Source organism: Mytilus edulis, chromosome 12 (assembly GCF_963676685.1).
Source record: "Mytilus edulis chromosome 12, xbMytEdul2.2, whole genome shotgun sequence".
Taxonomy (NCBI): Eukaryota; Metazoa; Mollusca; class Bivalvia; order Mytilida; family Mytilidae; genus Mytilus; species Mytilus edulis.
In genome coordinates this window covers 71307825-71335370 of record NC_092355.1, presented here as the reverse complement: position 1 = coordinate 71335370, position 27546 = coordinate 71307825, and the positions used below count along the sequence as shown (strand labels likewise).

At 32.5% G+C, this 27546-nt stretch overlaps 4 protein-coding genes across 4 annotated transcripts in view; 2 read left to right on the top strand and 2 right to left on the bottom strand.

Annotated features, from left to right (window-relative positions):
- Nucleotides 1–27546, bottom strand: part of LOC139499281 (uncharacterized) — a 740979-nt gene that overhangs the window by 407690 nt on the left and 305743 nt on the right. The gene's annotated exons all lie outside the window — the stretch shown is intronic.
- LOC139497822 (uncharacterized) lies at nt 245–14180 on the bottom strand. The gene is made up of 9 exons (XM_071286058.1): nt 13934–14180; nt 11000–11122; nt 10110–10232; nt 8523–8651; nt 6678–6797; nt 3232–4013; nt 2769–3105; nt 1858–1987; nt 245–792 (listed from the first exon to the last, which is right to left on the bottom strand). Exons 1-7 carry the CDS (start codon nt 14178–14180, stop codon nt 3064–3066), a joined length of 1566 nt encoding a protein of 521 aa, XP_071142159.1. The 3' UTR covers nt 245–792; nt 1858–1987; nt 2769–3063.
- LOC139499069 (uncharacterized) lies at nt 14155–22462 on the top strand. The gene is made up of 2 exons (XM_071287738.1): nt 14155–14181; nt 18703–22462. The coding sequence occupies exon 2, from the start codon at nt 18706–18708 to the stop codon at nt 22063–22065; it is 3360 nt and encodes a 1119-aa protein (XP_071143839.1). The 5' UTR covers nt 14155–14181; nt 18703–18705; the 3' UTR covers nt 22066–22462.
- LOC139497821 (uncharacterized) lies at nt 22456–27546 on the top strand. The gene has a single exon (XM_071286057.1). It carries the CDS (start codon nt 22456–22458, stop codon nt 27544–27546), a length of 5091 nt encoding a protein of 1696 aa, XP_071142158.1.

Here is a 27546-nt window from a genome sequence, read left to right as displayed (position 1 = left end):
CAAGTATATAAAAAATATATTCAGACATAACTTAGGTCTTACAAAAAGGATACTTTAGGTACATCCAAAATATGTGTACAAAACGTAGCAAAACATTTTTTTTGGAATTTGCTGTTGTCATGATCACATCTAATAACGAATGAAAAACTTTAAATGAATCTGTAAAGTAATTATAATAACAAATTTTCCGAGTCCTAACTTAAACATTAAAAAGTTGTATACATCCTGATATCTTACGAAATAATTGTAAGCATTTGAATAGTTTAATGATGAATATTCTTACCAATAGATGATCTTTGAACTCAATGGGACGAGTAAGCTACCATATCAACATTTTTTTAACTTCTGGTTCAGACAAGTAATAAAACAAAAATCCACTGTGGATAGTTTTAATATTTTTCTATATTACCAAAAAAAATTGAAAAAGATGTGGTATGATTGTAAATAAGACATTTCAAAACAATAGACTAATTGACCAAGAAATAATAACTATAAGTCACCGTACGGCCTTCAACAATGAATCAACAGTACCTGCTGAACTTGCTTTGCTATCTAAAAAGTTTCTGTTGATTCATTGTTATTCGTTTGCTATCAATTTTTCGTGGGTTTCGTGGGTACAAATGAACCACGAATTCAAATGTTCAGCAAATAGCATATTTTTAATTGGCTTTGTATACAGAGATTGGCAAAACCACGAAATCCAATATCCTCGAATAAAAAAATGAACGTGTCTAAGATATCTCCACTGAGTCAAATCTTTAATTCATTTGCTGAATTGGCAGAATTGTTCTCCTGTAATAAGAATAAAAAGATTTTTCTTTGTATGAGTTTACCAAACTCGTTTGTTGGATGTCTATTTAAATGGTCAATGTACATCTTTTAACTGTTTTTGTCTAACTTTAGGCGCTAATCTTTTAATCAAAGCGTTCTTGAATACAATAACTCATTTTTTTAAATTTCAAAATAGCATCTTTTTTTACATTCAACCCTGATTAAAAGCAAGAGCGTTTAGTCTTCTTTATATTGTCAGTTGATTTTTTTTTGTAATAAAACGAACACTACTATAAACGAAACATACTTATAAAATTCATAAATAATTGGTTTCTAAAAAGTTACCACGAGTCTTAAGATGAATGATATCTTCATTAACAAAAGTATGTGCTGCGCTTCCTTTATTAAAACCTTTTTCATGAATTGTTAAAAAAAACTTTGTATTGACAAAACCTCGAAATCCAATATCCTCGAATAAAAAAATGAACGTGTCTAAGATATCTCCACTGAATCAAATCTTTAATTCATTTGCTGAATTGGCAGAATTGTTCTCCTGTAATAAGAATAAAACAGATTTTTCTTTGTATGAGTATACCAAACTCGTTTGTTGGATGTCTATTTAAATGGTAAATGTACATCTTTTAACTGTTTTTATCTAACTTTAGGCGCAAACCTTTGAATTCAAAGCGTTCTTGAATACAACAACTCATTTTTTTAAATTTCAAAATAGCATCTTTTTTACATTCAACCCTGATTAAAAGCAAAAGCGTTTAGTCTTTTTTATATTGTCAGTTGAAATTTTTTTGTAATAAAACGACCATTACTATAAACGAAACATACTTATAAAATTCATAATTAATTGGTTGCTAAAAAGTTACCACAAGTCTTAAGATGAATGATATCTTCATTAACAAACGTAAGTGCTGCGCTTCCTTTATTAAAACCTTTGTCATGAATTGTTAAAAAAACTTTTTCTTGATAAAGACCTGATCAAGAGTAAATGCTTATTATCCGCATATTTCAATATATAGGACGCCAGAGATAATTATAAATATACATATTAAAGTTATCTGTTTAATTACTCACGTTCGTTGTTTGTGGTGTTGACATTTCACATAAACCACTATGACCATCAACACACCAAGACTTATGATTACAACAATGGTTAATCCACCAACTATGCCGGAGATATTTCTTTTTGAATCTTCTACTTGCCCTAAACAAAAAGTTGTTCAAAAATAATGCCTAACAATGTTGAAATGAGCATAAAGCATGACATGAAAGAATTACGTCGATTCTAAAGAGTCAAACACAGCATTTTAGTATTTTTTCTACATTTGAAAATGCCTGTATAAAGTCAGGAATATGACAGTTATTGTTCATTCGTCTAATGTGTTATATCATTTGATTTTGCTATTTGATTAGGGACTTTCCGTTTTGCATTTTCCTTTGAGTTCAGAATTTTTGTGATATTACCTTTTAATAGGACGAAAAAACCTTAGAACTGTTCGATTGTTCCCGTTATCTCCACATGGAGTATGTACATTGGATTCTCATATTTAAAGTATAAAAACTAATAGCAGGGTTAATATATATAATGTTTGATAAAAAATACATAATTCAAGTTGATGTAAATGGCTAAAATATAAAAAAAAAAAGATGCGGTATGACTGCTAATGAGCCAACTCTCCACAAGCGACCAAAATGACACAGAAACGTATACTCCAATAATTCATCTGTTTTGTGTATAACTGTATATCGAGTGATACATATACATACAGATGTTAGCGTCATAGTTGTTTAAAAAATATATAGAATTCAAGTGGCTCATGGTTTTTATAATCTGTCACGCACACGTGTAATCGCCGTGTAAACAATATATTAAATAAGGACATATTCATGGACCAATCAGAGTGAAAGCTTTATGTTATTGATTCTTTTTTTAATTGGAGTTAATACAAGAACGAGAAACGACACAAATAATACAAAGCAATTACCATGATGTGCTTCTTTGATTCCTTGAAAAGATGAGACATCACTAATTGTTGTTATTTGTTGTCCGACATCAATGTTGGTTGTTGTGTGATATGTTGATTGTAATACGCCAAAACTTTTGTTGGTTGTGTGATATACTGTTTGTTGTACATAATCAATGCTTGTAGTTGCTTGGTCTGATGATGGTTGTACATAATCAATGCTTGTAGTTGCTTGGTCTGGTGTTTGTTGTACATAATCAATGATTGTAGTTGCTTGGTCTGTTGTTGGTTGTACATAATCAATGCTTGTAGTTGCTTAGTCTGTTGTTGGTTGTACATAATCAATGCTTGTAGTTGCCTGGTCTGTTGTTGGTTGTACATAATCAATGCTTGAAGTTGCTTGGTCTGTTGTTGGTTGTACATAATCAATGCTTGTAGTTGCTTGGTATTTTGTTTGTTTTACATAATCAATGCGTGTAGTTGCTTGGTCTGTTGTTGGTTGTACTTTATCAATGATAGTAGTTGTCTGATCTGTCGTTTGTTCTATTGTATCAGTTATCGTGTTTGTATTGTATGTTGTCTGGTTTATGACACCAATGCTAGCAATTGTATGGGATGTTGTTTGTTGTTTCATATCTAGTATGGTTTTTGTGTTGTCTGTAGTTTGCTTTGCAATATCAATGCTAGCTATTGTAATGTCTGCTGTTGTTTGTTTAATATCAGTGATGACACCTGTTTTGTCTGTAGTTTGTTGTGCGATATCAATGCTAGCTATTGTAATGTCTGCTGTTGTTTGTTTAATATCAGTGATGATATTTGTGTGGTCTGTTGTTTGTTGTTCGACACCAATACTGTTGGTAGTATGGTCTGTTGTCGGTTGTACCATATTAATGTTGGTGGTTGTATGGTGTGGTTTTGGTTGTTCGACACTAATGCTTGCGGTTGCATGGTCTGTTGTTTGTTGTACGATATCAGTGATGTTGGTTGTGTGGTCTGTTATTTGTTGTACTATATCAAAGATGGTAGTTGAGTGGTCTGTTGTTAGTTGTACTATATCAATGAAGGTGGTTGTATGGTCTGTTATGGTCAATGGAAGACTTGTTGTAGTCTGGAAATCTTCAATAATCGAACGAGTATTCGTTGTTCTCATTGATTTTGTCTTTTCTGTCATCTCATCTGTTGTTTTTATAACAGGGTTTGTTGTTTTGCCGAGATAAGTGTAATTATAACCGATTGTTGTTAGTTCATTCTGTGTTGTTTCAGTTCCTGGAGATGTAAGATACTTTTTACAAATATAACAATATTACCATACATGTAACTATGAGGATATTTGCTATGTATTTTAAAGCTTTTTATTACAGTTTTTTTTTAAAACAATAACTTAATCAGTACAAAATCACTAAAAGATACTAGTACTTGAAATACGTAAAGATATACATATACTTGGTATGGCTTATGCTAGAAATAAAAACGCAAATCTACGTAAAACATGTGTATATGTAAAGAGAAGCAACCTTTTATTGTTTGAGTTCGATATTAAATATTTTGTTACGGGCACCTTACTGACAAAAGATACATTGTATAGTTCCAAGTATTCTTTAATGAAACGTTTTGATATATCTTGCTTATTCTTAATTGATGTATAGTTTACAAATTGTTGAATTGATTTTCCAATTTAATGAAAAACTGATTAAATACAACACTAACTATTGCACATAATCAAATGTCGTATCCGTTGAAATATTATGGGAAGTTTTGTTTAAATTAAAGTGTTTTTATATTCATTTGACAATTTCATTGAGGTGTGAACTGTGTAAAAAAGTTCCCGTAAAATACCATAACGTTTTCAAACGTACCTGAGTTAAATTAGTCGACTCAAGAAATGCTACGATATAACTTATAATGTGTTAATTGTAAAAATATTGCCTCGCTACATGACTAATCGTACATGTTAATTCTCTATTACGTGAAATAATGCAATTTAAAACTTTATGTTGATAAAAGTTATATGACTAGTCTTTTTTAAAGGTGATCCTGATCTAAAGATACAAACAAATCTAACTAATGCATTCGCTCAACATTTATGAAAGTCATATGAGACCTCTGTTTTGATAAAAAAAAAATTGAATATGTTTTCCTATATTTGAATGGCTACGTTGGAATATGAATATAAACATGATAAAGTAAATGGACTTTTTTTTTTATAATAAATGTTTCATTCTTTCAAAAGTTTCAGTAAATTACTATTATTGAACTATTGTCTTCCCATACTGTTATTCGCCGATAAATATCAGTATGCCGTAACATTAAACACAATACCAATTGTTCGAACTTCGACAATCGACACCACCAGTTCTATTAAAAGCTATGATTATATAACTTTTAAAAATCATCAAACAACTGGTTTGGAAAAGATTACTTGAGAAGTTGAAGCGCTTTTTTAAATTTCAAAATCACATTAACATCACACATATTTTTCACATGCTGCATTGTACGAAATGAACGTGTTGATTGTATATAGTCCAGTCAATCTAGCATAAATTTGACAATAACCCGAAGTAATTGCAACAGAAGATTTTTAAGTTTTAATCTTAAGCATTATACCCCAAATAAACACAGAAAAAAGTCCCATAAAATCTAACTTGAGGAAGACTAAAAAAATCACCATTAAAAATCCCTATGGAGATTTGCATTGAACAGGGAGATATCTCTTGCAAAAAAGGCAGAAATATCAATAAAATTGATACAAAATTATAACTTTACTTCTTCTATTCATCAGAAAGTTTTGATTTTTGATTTTTTAGCGGTCTTTAGAGTATAACAAACAACTCTAAAGATGTTTTCTCATCTTTAATCAAGCTATAATCTAGATTTTGTAATTCATTAGTTGACCATTTATTGAATTTTTAACATGTCAAGGTAAAGAATCTCAAATTTAATAACAATAATTAAGCATGCATTCTTCTTTTTGTGGTTTAAAGTTTCTTAAGATAAGTAAGTTGCTGAAAAATATAATATACAGATATAAACAATACAAAATTTTCACATATTTTTTCAAAATGGTCATAAAGCTTCAAATGTGCAATTTCTTTAATGAAAAATGCACGAAAAACTACCCATAACACTTCGGTTTTGTACATTTCATGAGCAGAATATTATATAATTTAGTCAAATACAAACTTCTAACCCCATCAAAGTATCATACTTTACATAAATTTCAAGAAAAAACAACCAAAAAATGACAAAAAAAGACAATTTTTTACAAGAGTTATCTCCCCTTCCAATGTTAATCTCCTCTTAAGGGCCTATTGCTACAGATAAGAACTAAAACATTTTCTGTTGCAATTAGTTTGAGGTTAAATCTTAGTTTGACTGGTTTGATATAAAAAATGTCACAATCCAGTTTAGCTTTGAAATGAAACTGGAAGATTTATAAGAGGCTTGTTAACACTCGCTGAACGATACATATTTTGTCGAATATTTATTATGAGTGTGTAATAAATGTAAATGTGATTTTAGAGGTCATAGTTAAGTATATATGCATTGATTGAATAATTCTTCTAAAATTATAACTTCGAAAAATTCATTTCGTAGGACTTTTAAATTGTGTAGTTTTAAAAATTCTAATTAAATCTATCAACAAATCGGATATAGTGCATTTTTATAAATATGAGTATCAATTCGCAATTTCAGAATCTAATGCATTCTGGGTAATATTTCCCAAAGTGTACACCAAAAAGTCGTGATTGGTTAAAAATGTTGTTAACAATGAAAATGCATCCAATGACGTGACGTTATTTTCATTTTTGGGGATACGAACAATGAAATTACCCATGGTTCTTCAAATCCTGAAACGGCCAATTACAATGTATTTATTTAGTAAATGATAACTTCAATTGTCATATATGAAACCATTTACTCAAATATCACCTTGACAATTGATCTCATCTTCTTTATCCCAACAATCAGGATCGTTATCACAGACCCATACTTTAAAAATACATATTCCGTTATTACACTTGAATGCGTCTTTGTCTCCTATGAAACATCCTGAAAATGAAAGACCAAGAAGTTAACATTGTTTATTTTGCAAATTTAGCTTTGCAACAATTATTTAATTTAACTATACCAACGATTTCTCATACGAACTTTGTTCAGTTGTTGTCTTACTTGTGATTTCATCTGTTCTTTGCTTTGTACAAAACATAATTATGCGATGAACATACGTTTAATTTTGTTGCTCATGTTGTTACAATTGTCCATTCGTTTGATCTGTTTGATCGTTTTAGTTTGCCATTTGATTAAAGTTATGGTGGTGTCGAGGCACGCAATTATCTTTAAAAAAACTTATTATGTGCATGAACTTTATAGATTGATGAAAGTTATTACACAAAATCTTGTAGATATTCTGCCTTTTCTTTCTATTAGATGTCGGTGTCATCAATGTTACAAAGCCAAGTCAAGGGTGTGTATGGTGCACTTGAACAGATGCGTTGTTCGAAACTCCCCACAAAATGTTGGCAAAAGATGATGATATGTTGGTTCCCATACTGGTACCGTCAATCCGCAAAAAGTGTTGTTTGTTTAATACAAAATTGTTGTTTTTGGGAACTAGTTTCAGCAACTGAACCAGACGGTCGGTTGAGGAATTTTATCACTACAATTGATCCATGCTTGTTCACAAGCGACTTATCTTTCATTTTTGGAATATTGATGAGAAAAGTACACACACCTATCGATCCTAAAATTGTGTTGTTTGATAAGGGATTTAATGAATCCATTTTCTTCCAATAATCTGTTGTATCTTGAATGTAGGATGGCATTGCCCTAACATGTGGTCTAAGATTATAATCAACGAATTCAGGTATGTTTTCGGTTGGATGGCATTGGCAGATACAATCGGTCTTCCCGGCAACACTTCTTTGTGAAGTTTTTGGGAGCAAGTAAAATTGACTGTATGTGCAGGTTTCAACAGGTCTTTGATAGTCGTTCGTGTCGTCATCTATGTGTTTGTTTGTTATTCATATCTGAAAGGATACTTTCTTGTGTAGGATCACATTCTTATTGTTTGTCAAATTTGGTGTTTGAAAGCTGAAGATACCCTTCTTAAATGTGGTGGTTTTGTTAATCACAACACCTACACCATCTGTTTATGCTTGTTTAATAACAATATCATTTCGGCTTTTTAGGTTGTTCACGGCTTGACTTTCTTGTTCCGAGAGATTTTGTATACGTTTACCACTGACTATTGATTTTACTTCAATTCTGATAGATGATACAACAGATTCTAAATTATCGTTGTTACTTCTTGGTGGATTCCATTCAATAATTCTTAAATCTGTTGATGTCCATGTCTTCTTTATCACTCTCATATCTAGACTCGTTCATTCGGGCTTCTGTTAAGTTTTTTTTGGCTTTTAAAATGCTCTTTCAGGTGATCACGTCTTTGTAAATTGAAATACATCTGTCTCCAATTACAGAATGTTAATATCAGCTGGTATAGGACAGAAATTTATACCTCTACTTAATAATTTATCTTATGAGTTGGTTAATTCTGTTGACGACAGATTAACCACTAAATATTCTCTCGCTCTAGAAATATAATTTATATCAAAATATTTTAGATGATCTCTGGTGAATTTCTTTTGCTGCTTGTTTTTGTAATTTTGCCTACACACATATATATATAGATATAGATACACACAAGTCTGAATTGAAAACAACGTTCAAACCTATGATTGCGTTGGATGAAAATATAGATTATTATGATACTACCTTGGCAAATAGCTTCCAGCTCGTCACCGCCATCTTCACAGTCAGCATTACCATTACAAACCCAGTTTTCGGGAATGCAAGTACCATCGCTACACTCATGCGTATTCTCAGATTTGTTACAAGATATAGCTATAGAATAAAATAATACATAACTTCGATATTAATCAGTAAAAAAACCCAATAAAAAATCATTACATCGTGAATATATTCATCATGCTGACATGCACAATATGAAATGTTCAAATTAAATTGATCCATTGATACAAAATCTTGCAAGGACAATACACGTACCGATTATCAGGTTATCTGTATGTTGATATCGTAAAATATCAGCTGCGAGACATAATATGAAGCTTTTTGTCGAGTGAGCGTAGCGAACCCGATCCAAAAGCCTTCATATAATGTCAAGCAGCTGATATTTTACAATATCAATATGCAGATAATCTGATAATCGATTTATCGGGCTATATTTTTAAAACCGTTTCCTTTAAAGTTGTTTCATTCAATCGTCTATTACCGCTTGAATATTAACCAGCAAAATTATTTTAACAAACTCTTGTAATTTGATTTCGAAAGTAGACTTTGCAAATTATTCATTTTGATATATTTACAAACCCATTTTGTCAAAAAAACCTGTTTTTTGACGCTATCGTTTGTATTTAATTGATCAACTTATTTGAACTGCTCAAAATTCATGAAATTGCCGATCGGAAACTCACATATTAATTAAGCTGTTTTCTTATTGATAGAGTATGAAATTTTAGGCAATGCTCTTTCTTTATAAAAAAATAGAAAATGTATCTTTAACCTTTATAAAAGCAACGTCAGAACATTCAAACACCACAACCCATACCTGTTTGAATGGAATAGACAGAACAAAATTGGCATATAATTCCGAGTGTTCTTTGCCTAATAGCTGCACTCCGGTTTTTTGGGAATAGTATACATGTGTATAGTTTTCTATAAAAGGGTTGAATCCAACATTCCTTTCATAAGGAAATGCCTGTTCTGCTTCAGGTATATGCCAGTAGTTTTCAATTCGTTTGATGTGTTTGAGCTTTTGGTTTTACCATTTCTTAAGGGGATTTTCATTTTGAATTAACCTTTGTTTTCGGTATTTTCTGATACTTAATTATAAAACCGCCGCAGTTTAATATCAAACTCAAGATAATTCCTATGATTTTCTGCATCTCGATATTACTGCTGTGCATTTATTAAGAAAATTATATTCCCTAACTCATACAAAACGTACAATTTGTCGATAATCTTAATGTTTCTAACCCCGAAATATACTATCTCAACTGTATTTGGCCAACTCTTTCTGAATTTTTTGTTCCCTCAGTGTTCTAAAACTTTGTATTAATTTGGCTTTTTCGGAAATTTGATACGAGTATCACTGATGAGTCTTTTGTAGAAAAATAAGCGCGCCTGGCGAACAAGATTCAAATCCAGGTATCTTTGTTGCTTATCTTCACATTATTTGAAGCTTGGCTGATATTGTCGCATTAACAATCATATCGGATCTTTATTTTTTATATTAGTCAAAATTTTCTGCCTAACTTAAAAAATAAAATCTAATGATCATACCTTTGCAAATAGCCTCTGGTTCGTCACCACCATCTTGACAGTCTTTATAACCGTCACAAAACCATTTTGCAGTTATGCAAGTACCATCGCTACACTCAAACTCATTCTTTGATATGTCACACGCTGAAGTACACAATAGAATATTATTATAATAGTATCAGTAAAACAGCAAAAAAATGCATCGTCCATATTTTTATGATGCTAAAATGCACAAATCAAATTTTAAGATAAAAATAGTTCCATTGTAACAATCATTATCCCAAATCCTGTTTGGAAAATACAGTAGCTAATACTTACTTTGTGCAGCAAATTATTTGCAATATCATGTATAACTGTTGTGTGATTTCTCTTCTACATTAGCTAGAGGTATAGGGGAGGGTTGAGATCTTAAAATAACATGCTTTACATTTGTGCGCCTGTCCCAAGTTAGGTGCCTCTACCCTTTGTTAGTCTTGTATGCTTTTAAATTTTAGTTTTTAGTGTATATTTCGGAATTTTGTATGACGTCCATTATCAATGAACTAGTATACATTTTTGTTTAGGAGCAAGCTGAAGCACGCCTCCGGGTGTGGGAGTTCCCCGCTTCACTGAAGACCAATTTGTGTCTTCGGCTGTTGTATGGTCTTTGGGCGGGTTGTTGTCTCTTTGGCACCATTCCCATTTCAATTCTCAATTCTATATATAAATATTTATATATATAGAGTCTAAAATAGCAACAATCAACATTCAATCTTTCTAGGCGTGGATAAGTTTGTAAATAAATATATATATACAATGATCCTACCTTGGCAAATAGCTTCCAGCCTATTCAAAGTTAGGTTTTATATATGTTAACATTATCATAAATACTACATAACTCATAAAAACTAAGTAAAATATAATGATCCTACCTTTGCAAATAGCTTCTACCTCGTCACCACCATCTTCACAGTCTTTATAACCGTCACAAAACCAGTTTGCAGTTATGCAATTACCATCGCTACACTCAAACTCATTCTGAGATATGTCACACGCTGAAGTACAAAATGAAATAATAACTAAATATAATATTAATCAGAACAACAGAAAACCATACATTGGCAATATATTGATTATGCTGAAATGCACAATATTAAATATTCAGATACAAACAGTTCCATTGTAACAATCATTATGATTCCAAATCCTGCTTGGAAAATACACTAGCTAACATTTACTTTGTGCAGCAAAATATTTGCAATATCATGTATAACTTCCTCGAAAACTAGACTTTGCGAGTTATACACCAGCTCAATATACTAGTATCAAGAACCTGTTTTGTACACGCTTACATTATATTTAATTTATCAACTAAGTTGATGTACTGTTCAAATTTGGCGATCAGAAACTCACATATTAAGCTGTGATATTGTTAATTGGATGAATATGGAATTTTTGGCAATGCTCATTCTTTTTGAAAGAAATTGCAAATCTTTACAAATTAAAAAAGCAATGTCAGAACATTAAAATGCCACAACCCACACTTGTTTGAAAGAAATAGCCATAACACAGTTTGAATTTCATGTCCGAGTGTTCTTTGCCTTATAGCTACATTACGTTTTTCGGACATAACATATTTAGTTACCTGTAACATGCATAAAACCAGGTGTAATCATGCCTTTTCTACATAAGGGAATGCCAGTAACAAGTCAAGAATATATATGACAGTTGCTTTCCATTTGTTTGATGTGTTTAAGTGTATGATTTTGCCATTTTTAAAAATGTATACTTTTTAATTTTCTTTGGAGTTCGGTATTTTATTGAATTAACTTTTAAACCGGTGCTCAATTTAAGATTAAGTTCAAAATAAATCCTATGGTGTGCCGTATGGAATATGTCATGAAGCTACCTGATATGCATTTCTTAAGAAAAAATCGTGTTTCATCTAAGAATCTGGTAAGTATTATCGCAACGACTAATCTCATTTACTGGCATCTAGACCACTTACTTTTATGAAAATACCTTGTTTCCACCTTTTTTGAATAAGCATAAGAACTTCATGGAATTTACTGTGCCGTTGATGTTCCGTTCAATTTAGTTAGGGGTTATGACTTTATAAACTAGGGGTTTATTATTAGGTGCTCCGGAAGGGTAAGCAGATCCTGCTCCACATGTGGCACCTTCGTGTTGCTTATGTTATAACAAATCCGGTAAAAAGTCTTTTTCGGTAGGTCACATTCATGAAAGGGAAGGTGATTGTAGTTACGACGTTCTGTACAAAGCGTATTACATATCTAATTAATAAAACCATCATAGATACAATGATTAAAATGTTATATTAACGCCAGACGCGCGTTTCGTCTACAAAAGACTCATCAGTAACACTCGAAACGAAAATTGTAAAAACGGCCAAATAAAGTACGAAGTTGAAGAGCATTTAGGACTAAAAGTTCCTAAAAGTTTTGTCAAATACAGCTAAGGTAATCTATTCCGAAGTTAAAAGCCTTTGCATTTTAAAAACTCAAATAAGTTTTGTTTAAAGTTAATTTTATTATAATCAATTTGAGTGGTACCTTTTAATATATAATTGATGTCATATGAATTTTATAACTAATTTCTTCCCCGATCGATTAGTAAAATGTAACAGGGAATATCAGGAGAAGCTTGGAATCCAGAAATATATTGTAATAAGCCAACAATTGAAATAAATATTTAATTATGTTGTTAAAAAATAAAATATATAATTATGGAGTTCCGACAATGAAATTTATCGACAGTTTTAAGTTATTCCTATGAATACTAATTGTGCTTCTTTAGTAGTAGACGTTTTTCTTAATTGTTATTAGTCCTAATGTATAGCCAAAACGATGATGAATTTATCACACAAGTTAAATAATTGATTAATCTGACCAAATGATTTTAATATAAATGGCTATGTATGTTAAGTTATTATCCTACATTCTGTTGTTATTGTTACTTATATTTGTCATACTGTTTATAACGTCTTTAAAGATGTAAGAAGATTTGGTATGAGTGCCAATAAAACAACTGTCCGCTAAAGTCACCTCTAGTCTTCATTTGTAAAAAGTAAACCACTATAGGTTAAAGACGGCCTTAAATACGACGCCATGGGTAATCATGTATAAGGACTTGTACATATAAATGCAGCGAGTTCAATCGTTTTAACAGGCTTCAACACTCACTCTAACCTAAATTAATGGTATAAAATTACAACATAGGAATACACGCTATAAATATCACTTGCGGTGGCTTAAATCAATAAAAAGATATTAACTAAAACAAGTAAACATACACGAACGATCTACGACATATTATAAATATAAAAGTTAAAAACAATCTCGTGCTTCTATGGCGAACAACCCTCACCCCCCCAAAAAAAATCTGGGTTGATCACATGAGATCCGGAAGGGAAGGCGGATCTTAATCCACGTGTGGCATCCGTCGTGTTTCTCGTGTCAGGACAAACCTGGTGATGTCATACGATGAGACTAGCACCATCTCGTAGAAAAAGGATTGGCATTATTGTTAAATATTGATTGCTTATGAAAGGAGATTCATTAAAAACATACACGCTGAACTGTTTCATAGTGCTTTTATAATGCTTTCATAAAGACTCTTTATGAAATAATATGAATTTTTGCGTTATTCATTATTTATTTTTTTATACCTTCTGTAAACAACTTTTCCCTGTAAATTCTTAATTCAAATCCACTTAATAAAAATTCTACCTTTCTGTACACTTTGATATACTGATAATGTGTCACACAAAACAAATGCATTAATAGATTAAAATGTCAATTGTTCTTGAACAATTGAGAGGTCTTTCCTTTTGTAATATAAAATACATGTTCCAATAGAAGTAGAAGGTATTGTCAAACGCCCCCCTTTTGATCCGCCACTGAGATCTGTACTATCTGTAGCTTGTGTTTTTGTAGCATATGAGCTTTCGTACATGGTCCGAGTTGTCTTTTTAAATGGTCCGAGTTGTTTTAGAATTGGTCCGAGTGTTCGTGGTCCGACTTGAATTTGGTCCGAGATGTGATGATTATCTATCCCAGAGTTCAGCGTAGAACTTCCTTTCTGAAACGCCATTGTAAGTGGGAACCCTGCACATTTTTTTTGGACTTATTCAAGTAAAACCTCCCCTTGTGATTTGTTAAATGTGCTTGAAACAAAGCAAATAAATTATTCCTAAAGGCCATTGATATATTATCATAAATTAGTGAACAGTGTATGTAATATAAAAGAAAATATGTGGGGTATCCTAGTCCAAATAATTCTGACGTTTGGCAAGGCTATTTTTTTTTCTGAGACGAAGGAAGGCGTCCCAGAAAAAAAATAAAATAGCCTTGCCAGACATCATAATTATTTGGACTAGGGGTATCCATCCATGACACAAAAAAATCATGATTCATGCATATCAAACACACAAAAAGCAAAGGAACAGTGCTTTTATTGCTGTTCTTCATCTCAAAGTCATAGTGAGGACTTCAACAAGGAATAAAATCTCTCACTTCGCTGCAAGTTTAAGACGGCCCCTAGCATCGGTTTGAGCGGAATTCTTTGCAAACTGACGATCATAACACAACTGTGATGTGAAGAACAAATTAATAAAGAAAATCAAACAATCATAAATTTTTTAGCCAGCCAATCACAATCAGGCGTGCAAAAACAAGGATCTCCTGTACTTGGCATCCGTAGGCGTAGATAATGAATTCTGTGCTTTTAACTTGAGTTATGTTTTACCAATTGTTACGAAATTTTAACAAATGTTAATTGGCACAATAATGACAAAATGTGTTGTATTGAATTTGGTGATTCTGAACCAGCTTAACCCTCTTGCTGCTGGAGGGACACATATGTCCATGGCTAAAGTTATGCAAGCTTCTCATCAATGCTGTATCTCTTTCAATTAAAAGAATGAAGATTAAACAGTGTTATGTTTTTCTCCGATGGGTCCAAAATGTAACAGTCATTGTGTCGTGACGTCATATATCGAATGACGTCATTGTTTGGCATGTTACGTCACAGACGTTGAGCTGTCATATTTTCCGGCATATGAAATGCAACTTTGAAACAGTCGGCAGCAAGAGGGTTAAAAAGGGACTAAATGGGGTTTCACTGTTTTTGTTATATTTAATGTTTTATTTGTTATTCTCGTTGGGTTTTGTCTGATGCTTGGTCCATTTCTGTGTGTGTTACATTTCAGTGTTGTGTCGTTCTCCTCTTATATTTAATGTGTTTCCCTCGGTTTAAGTTTGTTACCTCAATTTTGTTTTTTGTCCATGGATTTATGCGTTTTGAACAGCGGTATACTACTGTTGCCTTTATTTGTCCCCATGCGACACATTGCAGTGGACAGAGAAAAACCAGGTGACTGTCTGGTATTGTTAGCGCCCTCACATATTAAGTTTTTCAAGAAATTTATATAAAAAAACAAATATGTAACACGGCAACAAACGACAGCAAGTGAATTACAGGTTCCTGACTTGGGATGGGCACATACAGAATGTGGCAGAGTTAAACTAGCCAAACCTCCCCCTAACCTGGGACAGTGGTGTAACAGTACAAATATAAGAACAAACTATAAAAATCAGTTAAAAAAGGCTTAACTCGTCTGATCGATACACAAAGAAATAAATCTAACAAAAACACGGGTACTTGTACATCCAAACAACAAAAAGACACTAAGTACAGATCTGAGAGTACTCGCAGTTACTGACAGCTAGTTCGAAGCCAATAACAACTAATAAAAAAAAATCATGCATCTAAAACTTAATTATCAATCAGTACACATCCAACATCCAATGGATTTAGTGTAAAGACGTCATTAACAGTCAGAAAAAACAAGCTTGGGGTGATTTGTTTGCATTTTTGACATGACAGGAAATAAAAATATAAAGACTTAATTTTATACATGTACATTCAACCTTTACTTTTGTTTTTCATGAAAAATACATTCTAATTCTAATTCTTATATTTTATCACATACATGTATAACATTCCTGTCAAACAAAAACCCTTTACAACTTTGAATAAAAAGAAACTATCGAGGTCAATGTCATTATGATACACAATGATGCAGCTATAGACACTAAGCAGTAAATGCATGAAAAAAGATGATAAATACTTGAGCAATATTGAACAACATTTTAAACAAATCTGTTTATTGTTTAATTAAAAAGTACCGGTCAAAGAAAACAAATTTATTAATTAATAGATAATGTCTGGTTCTTTTTTTCTTTTTTCATGTACTGATAGACTAAAAATAGACGGAATGCAAATGGAATGTTATTTATAAACTTTATTGAAAGAATAAAATCAATATTGTATAAAACGAATATATTTTATTGAATTCAACACTGCAAATCTGGATCATAGCTCTTCATCTTTTTAGCTCACCTGGTCCGAAGGGCCGGGCCAAGTGATCTTTTTCAATCACTTGGCATCCGTCGTCTTTAACGTTTACAAAAATCTTCTCCTCTGAAACTACTGGGTCAAATACAACTAAACATGGCCAAAATCATCATTAAGGTATCTAGTTTGATAATTTTGTCCGGTGACCCGGCCAACCAACCAAGATGGCGGCCATGGCTAAAAATAGAACATAGGGGTAAAATGCAGTTTTTGGCTTATAACTCAAAAACCAAAGCATTTAGAGCAAATCTGATTGGGGTTTATATCAGGTCATAATCTATCTGCTCTGAAATTATCAGATGAATTAGACAACGGGTTGTAAGAACTTGAATCGGTGATTTTAAGGAAATTTTGCCGTTTTTTGTTATTATCTTGAATATTAATATAGATAGCGATAAACTGTAAACAGCAATAATTTACAGCAAAGTAAGACCTATAAATAAGTCAACATGACCAAAATGGTCAATTGACCCCCTAAGGAGTTATTGGCCTTTATAGTCAATTTTTAACAATTTTTATAAAATTTGTAAATTTTTACTAACATTTTCCACTGAAACTAATGGGCCAATCATTATAAATAGGGATAATTGTATGCAGCAAGAATGTTCAGTAAAGTAAGATCTACAAACACATCACCATCACCAAAACACAATTTTGTCATGAATCCATCTGTGTCCTTTGTTTAATATTCACATAGACCAAGGTGAGCAACACAGGCTCTTTAGAGCCTCTAGTTTACAGGAATGTCCCGTACTCCCATAGTTTTCAGATTTTGTATATATAAGCCCCTTAATTAATTAAGATAATCGATAGAGAGGAACAGTATATAGAACAGTATATAGCAAAATGTTCAGCACAATAAGATCTACAAATATTAAAGTCGACATGATTTCATCTGACCTTGACCTCATTTTCAAGGTTCATTGGTCAATGTAAATTTTTCGTGTTTTGGTCTGTTTTTGTAATACTATAAGCAATAGGTCAACTATATTTGGTGTATTAACTAATTGTGAGGTGTACATGTCTCCTTGGCAGGTGTCATTTGTCCTTGACCTCATTTTCATGGTTCATTGGTCAATGCTTAGTTTTTGTGTTTTGGTCTGTTTTTCTAATACTATAAGCAATAGGTGAACTATATTTGGTGTATTTACTAATTGTAAGGTGTACATGTCTCTCTGGCAGGTGTCATTTGTCCTTGACCTCATTTTCATGGTTCATTGGTCAATGCTTAGTTTACATGTTTTGGTCTGTTTTTGTAATACTATAAGCAATAGGTCAACTATATTTGGTGTATTAACTAATTGTAAGGTGTACATGTCTCTCTGGCAGGTGTCATTTGTCCTTGACCTCATTTTCATGGTTCATTGGTCAATGCTTAGTTTTCGTGTTTTGGTCTGTTTTTGTAATACTATAAGCAATAGGTCAACTATATTTGGTGTATTAACTAATTGTAAGGTGTACATGTCTCTCTGGCAGGTGTCATTTGTCCTTGACCTCATTTTCATGGTTCATTGATCAATGCTTAGTTTTCATGTTTTGGTCTGTTTTTCTAATACTATAAGCAATAGGTGAACTATATTTGGTGTATGGAATGATTGTTAGCTGTTCATGTCTTTCTGGCAAGTGTCATTTGTCCTTGACCTCATTTTCATGGTTCATTGGTCAATATTAAGTTTTTATGGTTTGGTCTTTTTCTTGTATACTATAAGCAATAGATCAACTATGTTTGGTGTATGGAATGATTGTAAGGTGTACATGTCTGTCTGGCAGGGTTCATTTGACTTTGACCTCATTTTCATGGATCATTGATAATTTTAAGTTTATGTGATACTAGTATTAAAATTTTTCTTTAGGACTATCAACATAAAACCAATCATGGTTAGTAAAGCAGGCGAAAAATTTCAGCGTGACAGTGCACTCTTGTTTTTCTTATTTCTATTATTTTGCCAATTATTATGAAAGCTTGAATAGATACATGTAAGTATAAACTGGAAACATGTGAAACAGTAAAAATGATCATCAATACAAAATCTACATAAAGTCCACTAAATAAGATTTACAAATAACATGAACAAGGAAACATAAATGATTACAATCACAGAAAAATAAATATCAAATAGCATATTTTTACAAGGTGAGTGATTCAAACTCTCAAAAGTCTGTTGTTTATTAACTTGTTGATTTTCTATTTTGACAGAAAATGGGTCGTAAAAGAAAGAGTAAAGCTACTGTAGCTAGAGAGCAGAAGGAGAGAATGAGAAGTAGACGACAAAGCAGTGTTGCCTCTATAGAGTTGGCACCTCTAGGTGAGGAAGAACTCTTAGCCAGAAGGTTGGCTTCTCCTTGTGAGAAAAATCCTTCAAATGCCCAGAGGTTAGAACCTCCTCTGGGAAGCCTGTCTATCCAAAGCATGGATATGCCACTGAGCTCTGACTCCCCACCGTGGGTTTGTACTCCGCCGAGAGTACCTTCACCAAAGGTTGGTGTTGCAGGACAGACGAAACTGGTGGTAGAAACATCATTAGATGTCACCAGTATAATTGAAACAAAGCAAAAGGTTCAAGAATACAATACTGAAACAATACTAAGAATAAACAGTACTGAACCAAATACTAGAATATACAATACTGTGTCAAATACTACAATATACAATACTGAATCAAACTCTAGAATATTATACAATACTGAATCAATACTAGAAATCAATACTGAAGAATGCAATACTGAATCTAAACAAGAAATTAACAATGAACTAATGCAAGAAATGAAAACTAAACCTATACCAGAAGTAAAAACTAAACCCAAATCTGTGTACAGAACACAAGAAATAAAAGACATAAACATATCAACATTACAAACAGACCAGTCAGATTGCGAGATGGAATCGAAAATGAGGCTAACATTAGAATTTGATGAACCACCAAAAACAAAAAAAGCAAAGTTAGAATCTGTATGTAGTTCAGGCTTTAAAATATTGCCTCCTGATGTTCATTTAAACATAGCTTCAGGGAGTGAACAAAGCAATAATATCAAGTCAGTAAAAGTGAATAGTAGTTCAAAAAATAAAATAAATTTTATAGGTGGCAAAGTTGATATTAGAAACAATAAACATTCCTCTGATTCTTCTCATTATAGCAAAATAAGATCAAGAAAGCTGATTCAGGGGAAAACAGAAAATGAAGAAACTGACCTTAATTTAGTAGATCAAGAAGAAACTAGAAATGAGGTAAGGAATTTAGAAAATACATGTTCAGTTAATCAACCATTTATGATGCAAGGTAGTTTCCATCAAGGTGATGACAGGTTCAGAAACAATAGTGGTAAACAATGTGTAGCAAATTCATTAACAGCCATAGCTTACAGCAAACTCAGTTTGATTGATAATTGGAATATGACTTTCTTGGACGAAATCTTGATAGAAGGGAATATTTTGTATACTTGGATTCATGGTGATAATGAAGAGTTGTTAGTAACAGAATTACCGAAAATGGTGGAAATAAGAGATATGATTGTTAAATGTAACAGAAAAGAGTCGATATTAGCTTTGATAGATAATAATGGTAAAATTGAATTTAATGTTCTTTCTTTGGATCATGCTCTTCAAGAGGCTCTTATTGATTCAGATGGATGTTTTGTTTGTGTAAGGGGTTTTACTAGTGCCATTATTAGGCAAAATGGGAAAATGTATTTATTTGATTCGCATGCTAGAAATTGTTTTGGTTTACAAGACAGCTGTGGTAAAAGCGTTGTTATTCAGATTAATGATGTGAACAGTTTGTACCAACACTTTTACAATTTTGTGCAAGGGGATGTAAATGCAGAATTTGAAGTAACAGGTATCAACATCGAAATTCAAGATGAAGATTCTGTCACTAACAATGTTGACAAATTTATTGGAAATATTAACAATAGAGAGGTTTTAGAGGATGAAAACAACTCTGACGTAGAATTTATTGGTGTCCCAACTCAAACATGCTATTTATTTAATCCAATTGATTATTATACAAAAAGAAAACTTTGTAATATTTTAGATATTAAATCCAAATTTGTTTTGAAAATCCCGCTTATGCCAACACACAGTATAGGTACGCCTTTAAAATCAAAACAAATCACTGCAGACGGCAACTGTTTATTCAGAGCTATTTCATATGCAGTATCAAACAGGCAAGAAAACTTTAAACAAATAAGAAGTGAATTAGTGCGCCACATGTTGCGTCATTCACATCAGTTCAATTCTTTTCTTGATTCTGAAACAGTCAATGAGTATATGAAACGTACTAATATGATAGAAGACAATGTTTGGGGAACTGAGTTAGAAATTATAGCTGCTGCTGATTTATTAAAAACTGACATTTTTACATATTTAGAAGGTAAATGGATTAAATACTCCTCAAAGCAAATCTGTAGCAAGAATAATGTGAATGATCAAGCAATTTATCTTAATAATGTAGGTAATCACTATGAAGTTGTTCTTTCTGTTTTACCTGGAGGTAAAGAAGAGGTAACGTTAAACAGTAAAGAAAGTGCCAAGAAACGAAATCAATCTGGTGCAGAGAAAGACCAAATGAACTTACACTATGAACTATCTCATGAAGGTACAATGAAGAGAAAATATGAACAACATGAGTTGACTATTCCAAAGAAAGTTCTGAAAAGAGAAAAAAATAGTTTTGGTTTAATTGTGGAAGAAAAATATTTGTTGGAAAGGTCAAGAAAAGAACCAGGTGTTTGTAAACCTCCAGAAATAGAAGAAGGTTTTATAAAATCTGAAAAAGAAAAAATGAAGTATCAGTGGGATCCTCAGTTTAGATTCAATAAATTAGAAAAAAAGAAAATGAGGTACAAGCAAGATAAGTCATACAACGAAGGGTTAATTCAAACTGGAAAGGAAAAGTATATGAATGATGCTAAATACAGACAATATATACAACAAGCTTCTAAAGATAAATATATTAGTGATCAAAAATACAGGGAATCAAAGAAAATAGGAAGTATTCAAAAGTATGCAAATGATGAAGAACACAAAAGAAAAGTCAAACAGGCAAGCATACAGAAATATGCTGATGATGATGAATTCAAAAGCAAAGTCAAACAGGCAAGCACACAGAAATATGCTGAAGATGATGATTTCAAAACTGAAGTCAAACAGGCAAGCATACATAAATATGCTGATGATGATGATTTCAAAAGGAAAGTCAAACAGGCAAGCATACAGAAATATGCTGATGATGATGATTTCAAAAGGAAAGTCAAACAGGCAAGCATACAGAAATATGCTGATGATGATGATTTCAAAAGGAAAGTCAAACAGGCAAGCATACAGAAATATGCTGAAGATGATGATTTCAAAAGGAAAGTCAAACAGGCAAGCACACAGAAATATGCTGAAGATGATGATTTCAAAACTGAAGTCAAACAGGCAAGCATACATAAATATGCTGATGATGATGATTTCAAAAGTAAAGTCAAACAGGCAAGCATACAGAAATATGCTGATGATGATGATTTCAAAATTAAATTGAAAGATCAGTTGTTGACAAGAAGACAGAATGCCAAATAAGAAAGTAAAGACATTATAAAAGTTATTGAAAATTTTAGAGAAAGTGTAAGTAAGGGTCCAGAATTTGTTTGTGCTTGCTGCTTTAGACTTTGTTTTGAAAATCAAGTTGTTCAATGTAAAAGAGAATTGTATAAACCAGGTTCTGCTAAAGCTATAGCGGACACATGCATTTCTGAGAAGTATTTACATATATGTACAGATGAATGCAGAGATGAATGTTTATTTAAGCAAACAAACAGAGTTACACTTTGGATTTGTTACACATGCCATAGAAAGATTCTTAAAGGAAAAATACCTGCTGAATCTTTTGCTAACAACTTGGCTTTAGAAGATATTCCACTAGAACTTAACAGATTAAAACAACTAGAACAACACCTTATTTCATTAAATATGCCTTTCATGAAAATTGTTGCTTTACCTAAGGGTGGTCAAAAAGCTGTGCATGGTCCATGTGTTTGTGTACCATCAGATATTTCAAAGGTCACAACAACTTTGCCTAGATCAGAAGATGATAATTGTTTAGTGAAAGTTAAACTCAAAAGAAAATTACAGTACAAAGGTTATGAGGAATATCAGTTTGTGGACACTAAACATTTGGAAGAAGCCTTGTCCTTTTTAAAAGAAAAGAATGATTGGTATTCAAATGTTGAAATAAATGGAGAGTGGTTGAATCCAATTCCGACATCAGAGATTAAATGTGGTGCTGAAAAAAAAGATAATGAAAGTAATACAAGAACTGACAGAGTGATAAAGGATAACTTGGAGGACAAAACAGACAAAAAAGAACAGGAAAATGCAGTTGATTCATATTTAGATGAGAGTTTACAAGGTGTACAGTTTGACACATGCTTACAGCCTGCTGACATTGCACAGGAAGCATTGGATTTATTGTTTGATCAAGAGTTTAATTTATCCCCTGCAGAAGGAAATAATCCAGTCAGTTTACTGAAAGAAAAGGGCATAGAAGCAAAAACCTTTCCAGTGCATTACCCTACAGGTAAAAACACTTGGAATGAGGACAGAGAAGAGAAATTATCTTTATTAAGGTATTTTAATTTGAGATTAATGAGTGTCGAAAATAGGTTTGCTAGAGATACTTCCTACATATTCTTTTGCCAGTATATGTCTGAACTAGATAGGGTCATGTCAAATGTACAGATATCGTTACGGAAAGGGTCAGTATTTTCAGATGGACAGAAAGTAACAAGTAAAATGCTGTGCAATAAGGAGTCATTAAATGGATTATTTAGAAAAGATGAAGCTATCAAGTTCATGAAGCCTGTCCGAGGAACACCACCATATTGGCAATCTATTCAGAAGGACATTTTTTGTATGATTAGACAGTTAGGTATACCCACATTCTTTGCCTCATTCTCATCCGCAGATTTTAGATGGAAAGAAATTGTAGAAACCATATTGAAGCAACAAGGAGATATTCGTAATGTTGACGATCTTAGTTGGGATGAAAAATGTAAAGTACTTTGTAGTAACCCTGCTACAGCGGCAAGAATGTTTGATCACAGATTTCACAAATTTCTTAAAGATGTGATAATGTCAGATGCTGAACCAATTGGTCATGTGATTGACTACTTTTATAGAGTTGAATTTCAACAGAGAGGTTCTCCACATACTCATTGTGTATTTTGGGTAGAAGATGCCCCCAAATTTGGAGTAGACAATGATGATACTGTTACAAAGTTCATTGATAAGTATATCTCTTGCAAATTACCGTTGGAAAGTGATGACCCAGAGCTTACTGACATTGTTAAAACCGTTCAACAGCATAGCAAAAACCACTCAAAAAGTTGTCGGAAAAAAGGAACAGAGTGTCGGTTCAATTTCCCAAGACCACCATCTGAAAAAACATTTATTTCCCGTCCAATTGAAGACAATGAGGAGGATAAGGAACATGATAAAGATGCTGATGATGGTAAGAAGTCGGAATCTGAAAGCAGTAAACCATGTGAAAAGACATTAATACCATGTCCAATGAAACATGATGATGATCATCATCATGATAAACATACTGATGGTGATATTAATGAGAAATCAAAATCTAAGGGCAGTATCTTAAAAGCAAAACAGATGTTAGCATGTTTATGGGATGTAATTAAAGAGTGTGAGGATAAAAATTTGACTACCGGTGAATTATTTTCGAAAGCCGGAATGTCTCAGGAAGATTTTCAAGAATGTTTTAGATGGATAACATACAGAAATACTGTTGTGTTAAAGAGAAATAAAGATGAGTTGTTTATTAATCAGTACAACCCTCATCTGCTGAAATCATGGAATGCCAATATGGATATTCAATATATATTGGATGCCTACTCGTGTGTGGTTTACATTATAAGCTATATAAGCAAATCAGAACGTGAACTTGGCTTGTTACTGCAGCAGACAAAAATTGAGGCAGCGGATGGAAATTTGGATGCACAGCAGACTATGAAAAAAGTAGGCACAGCATACTTTCACTTTCGAGAACTAAGTACACAAGAAGCTGTTTTCAGAGTCATAGGTTTACGTTTAAAAGAATGTTCTAGAAAAGTGCAATTCATTCCAGTAGGTGAAAATCCATGCAGAATAAGTAGACCCCTCAAAGAACTGCAACAAAAATCAAAAACATTAAAGATGAAGAAGTCTATAGATGAAAGCAGTGATGATGATGGTGATAGTGATGATATTTGGCTGAAAAGTATTACTGATAGGTATACAAATAGACCTGATCTAGAACGCTTTGATCAGATGTGTTTGGCAACATTTTGTTCTGAATTTTCAGTGTTAGCAGAGACACAGATACCAAAAAAAATTAATGAGGACACCACATTCAAACTTAAGAATGATATGGGGTATATCAGAAAAAGGACAAGGACTTCTGATGCTGTTATAAAATATGCAAGATTTTCTGTAGAAACAGCTACTGAACAATACTACCAAAGTATATTACAGTTGTTTTTGCCATACAGATTAAATGAGCAATTGAAACCACCACAGTTTTTATCATATGAGGATTTTTACAACTCTGGATTTATAAAGTACAGTCAGATGGAAGATCTCTGTTCAGTTCAAAATAAAGTCAACTTTAACATGTCAAAATTTGTGAAGAAAGACAAGGAGCTAGAGATTGCAGAGAAACAATTGGAAGAAAGAGGATATCAAGAGGATGCATGGGCACAACTATGTCCAGAAACAGAGAAAGAAAGACATGAATGTAATGAAGTTGGTGAAAACACAACCACTCAAGAGGTAGATAGTCCTGAATTAGGAATACCAGATTTGAATCAGACTGACAAGCCAACTGATGAAAATTTAATGGTTCAAAAAACATGTTTTTCAAGGTCTGAAGTAATACCGTTGTTGAGAACTTTGAACGAGAAACAAAAGCGCATATTTTTTAAGATCAGAGAGTGGTGCAATTTTAAAGTGAATGGTAAGAATCCACCGCCATTTCATGTGTTTGTAACTGGTGGTGCCGGAACAGGTAAAAGCCATCTGATTAAATGCTTGTATTATGAGGCCACAAGAATTCTTGCGCACTGTTCCCCAAATCCTGATGATTTGACTGTGTTGTTAACTGCACCAACTGGCACGGCAGCTTTTAATATAAATGGATTGACAATTCACAGTTCACTTTCCATTTTTAAAGGTTTATCTGTTGAAAAAGCTATGCTTGGAGAAGATAAGCTGAATAGTTTAAGGTCCAAATTAGAGAATTTACAAATTCTCATCATAGATGAAGTCTCAATGGTCAACAAAAGGTTGTTATTTTTTATTCATCAAAGGTTGCGTCAAATTAAGAAAAGGCCTGAGAAGTATCCTTATGGAGGAGTTTCAGTGATAGCAGTGGGTGATTTCTATCAATTACCACCAGTTAAATCAAAAAGGTCTGATAAACTTTATGTTAATGATCCATCAAATCCTTTGAATTATCTGTGGAATGATCTTTTTTCTGTTGTGGAATTAGATGAAGTCATGAGACAGAGAGAAGATAGTTTGTTTGCCCAGTTGTTAAATAGACTAAGGGTCAAACAGAACAATTATCCACTAAAATCTTCAGATCAAGAAATGTTGAAAGAGTGCATAAATAGTGGACCAGATGAAGCTCTGCACATTTATGCTACTAATAATGAAATTAACATGTACAATAATGAAATGATTATGAAGTTGTCGAGTGAGCCCAAATTAATTGAAGCTCAAGATTTTGAAAAGGATAAGACAACAGGGAAACTTACGAAGAGAAGACAGAATTTTGCAAAAACTAATATTTGTCTTCCAACATCAATCCTGTTAGCAGAAGGAGCTCGTGTGATGATGATAAAAAATGAAGCAGTCAGTGATGGTTTGGTGAATGGTGTTATGGGTACTGTTCTCAGTATTTCAGAATTTTCAAAAGGAGCATTACCGAACAACATATATATTCATTTTGATAATGATAGAGTTGGAAAAAATGCGAAACTACAGAAGATAATAAATGGAAAAAGATGTGTTGGATTAGAACCATCTACAGAAAATATACCATTCAGTAATGGAACAAGAAAACAGTATCCTCTGCAGCTAGCATGGGCATGTACTGTTCACAAGGTTCAGGGTTTGACAGTGCCACAGGCAGTTGTCTGCTTGAATAAATGTTTTGCTTATGGTCAGGCATATGTTGCATTGAGTAGAGTTACTTCAAAAAATGGGCTGACTATATTACCAATTGATGATAAAACTTTGAACAAAAAAATATACAGTGATCCTGATATAATGGAGGGAATGAAATCCATGGATAATTTTTTGTCTCAAAATGACACCATAGTTTCAAATCATAAAGCAGGTTTGTCAATAGTTTACCACAATATTCAAGGTCTAAAGGCTCACCAAAATGATTTGAAAGCCAATTCAGACTTCCAAAATGCAAATTATATCTGTTTGACTGAAACATGGTTGGAATCTTGTAGTGATGATGTTCACCTTCCTAATTATAAACTTCATCATTTGCCAAGGTCAGCAGCATTTGCATCAAATAATCCTTTGTATGCTTCTTTACAAGAAATGAGTCATGGTGGAGTTGGTGTATATGTTAAATCAGATTCTGAGTATGAAGAATTTGATATATCTCTAAAAAATCTTGAATGTATAATTTTCAAAGTTCCGAAAATGAATGTTCTAATTGCTACAATATATAGAACTCAAAAATACCAAATTGAACTATTTTTAAGAAATGTTTGTGCTCTTTTGTCAGAATTGAAACAGCTTTCAAGCAGTATTATTGTTTTAGGAGACTTTAATCAAGACATTATAAAGGGTGGCAGATCAATACAAGATTTTATGGCTTCATTCGGATTTGAACAGTTAGTACAAGAGGCAACAACAGAGGGTGGTACACTGATTGACCATGTTTATATCAAAAGTTGTGTTAAAGTACAAGTAAGTGTTATTCCAACTTATTACAGTTATCATGATGCAATATCTGTCATTTTGGAAATAAACCCTACTTCTTGA

Bases quoted from the DNA above. Each gene is read 5' to 3' on its own strand.
- LOC139497822 (XM_071286058.1), bottom strand. From the start codon at position 14,180: ATGGCGTTTCAGAAAGGAAGTTCTACGCTGAACTCTGGGATAGATAAT. The intron at 8,652-10,109 runs GTATGATCATTA...TTTATTCTATAG, and splicing joins ACCAGAGGCTATTTGCAAAG to CTATATCTTGTAACAAATCT. The intron at 6,798-8,522 runs GTAGTATCATAA...TTTCATTTTCAG, and splicing joins GCTGGAAGCTATTTGCCAAG to GATGTTTCATAGGAGACAAA.
- LOC139499069 (XM_071287738.1), top strand. From the start codon at position 18,706: ATGGGTCGTAAAAGAAAGAGTAAAGCTACTGTAGCTAGAGAGCAGAAG.
- LOC139497821 (XM_071286057.1), top strand. From the start codon at position 22,456: ATGCCTTTCATGAAAATTGTTGCTTTACCTAAGGGTGGTCAAAAAGCT.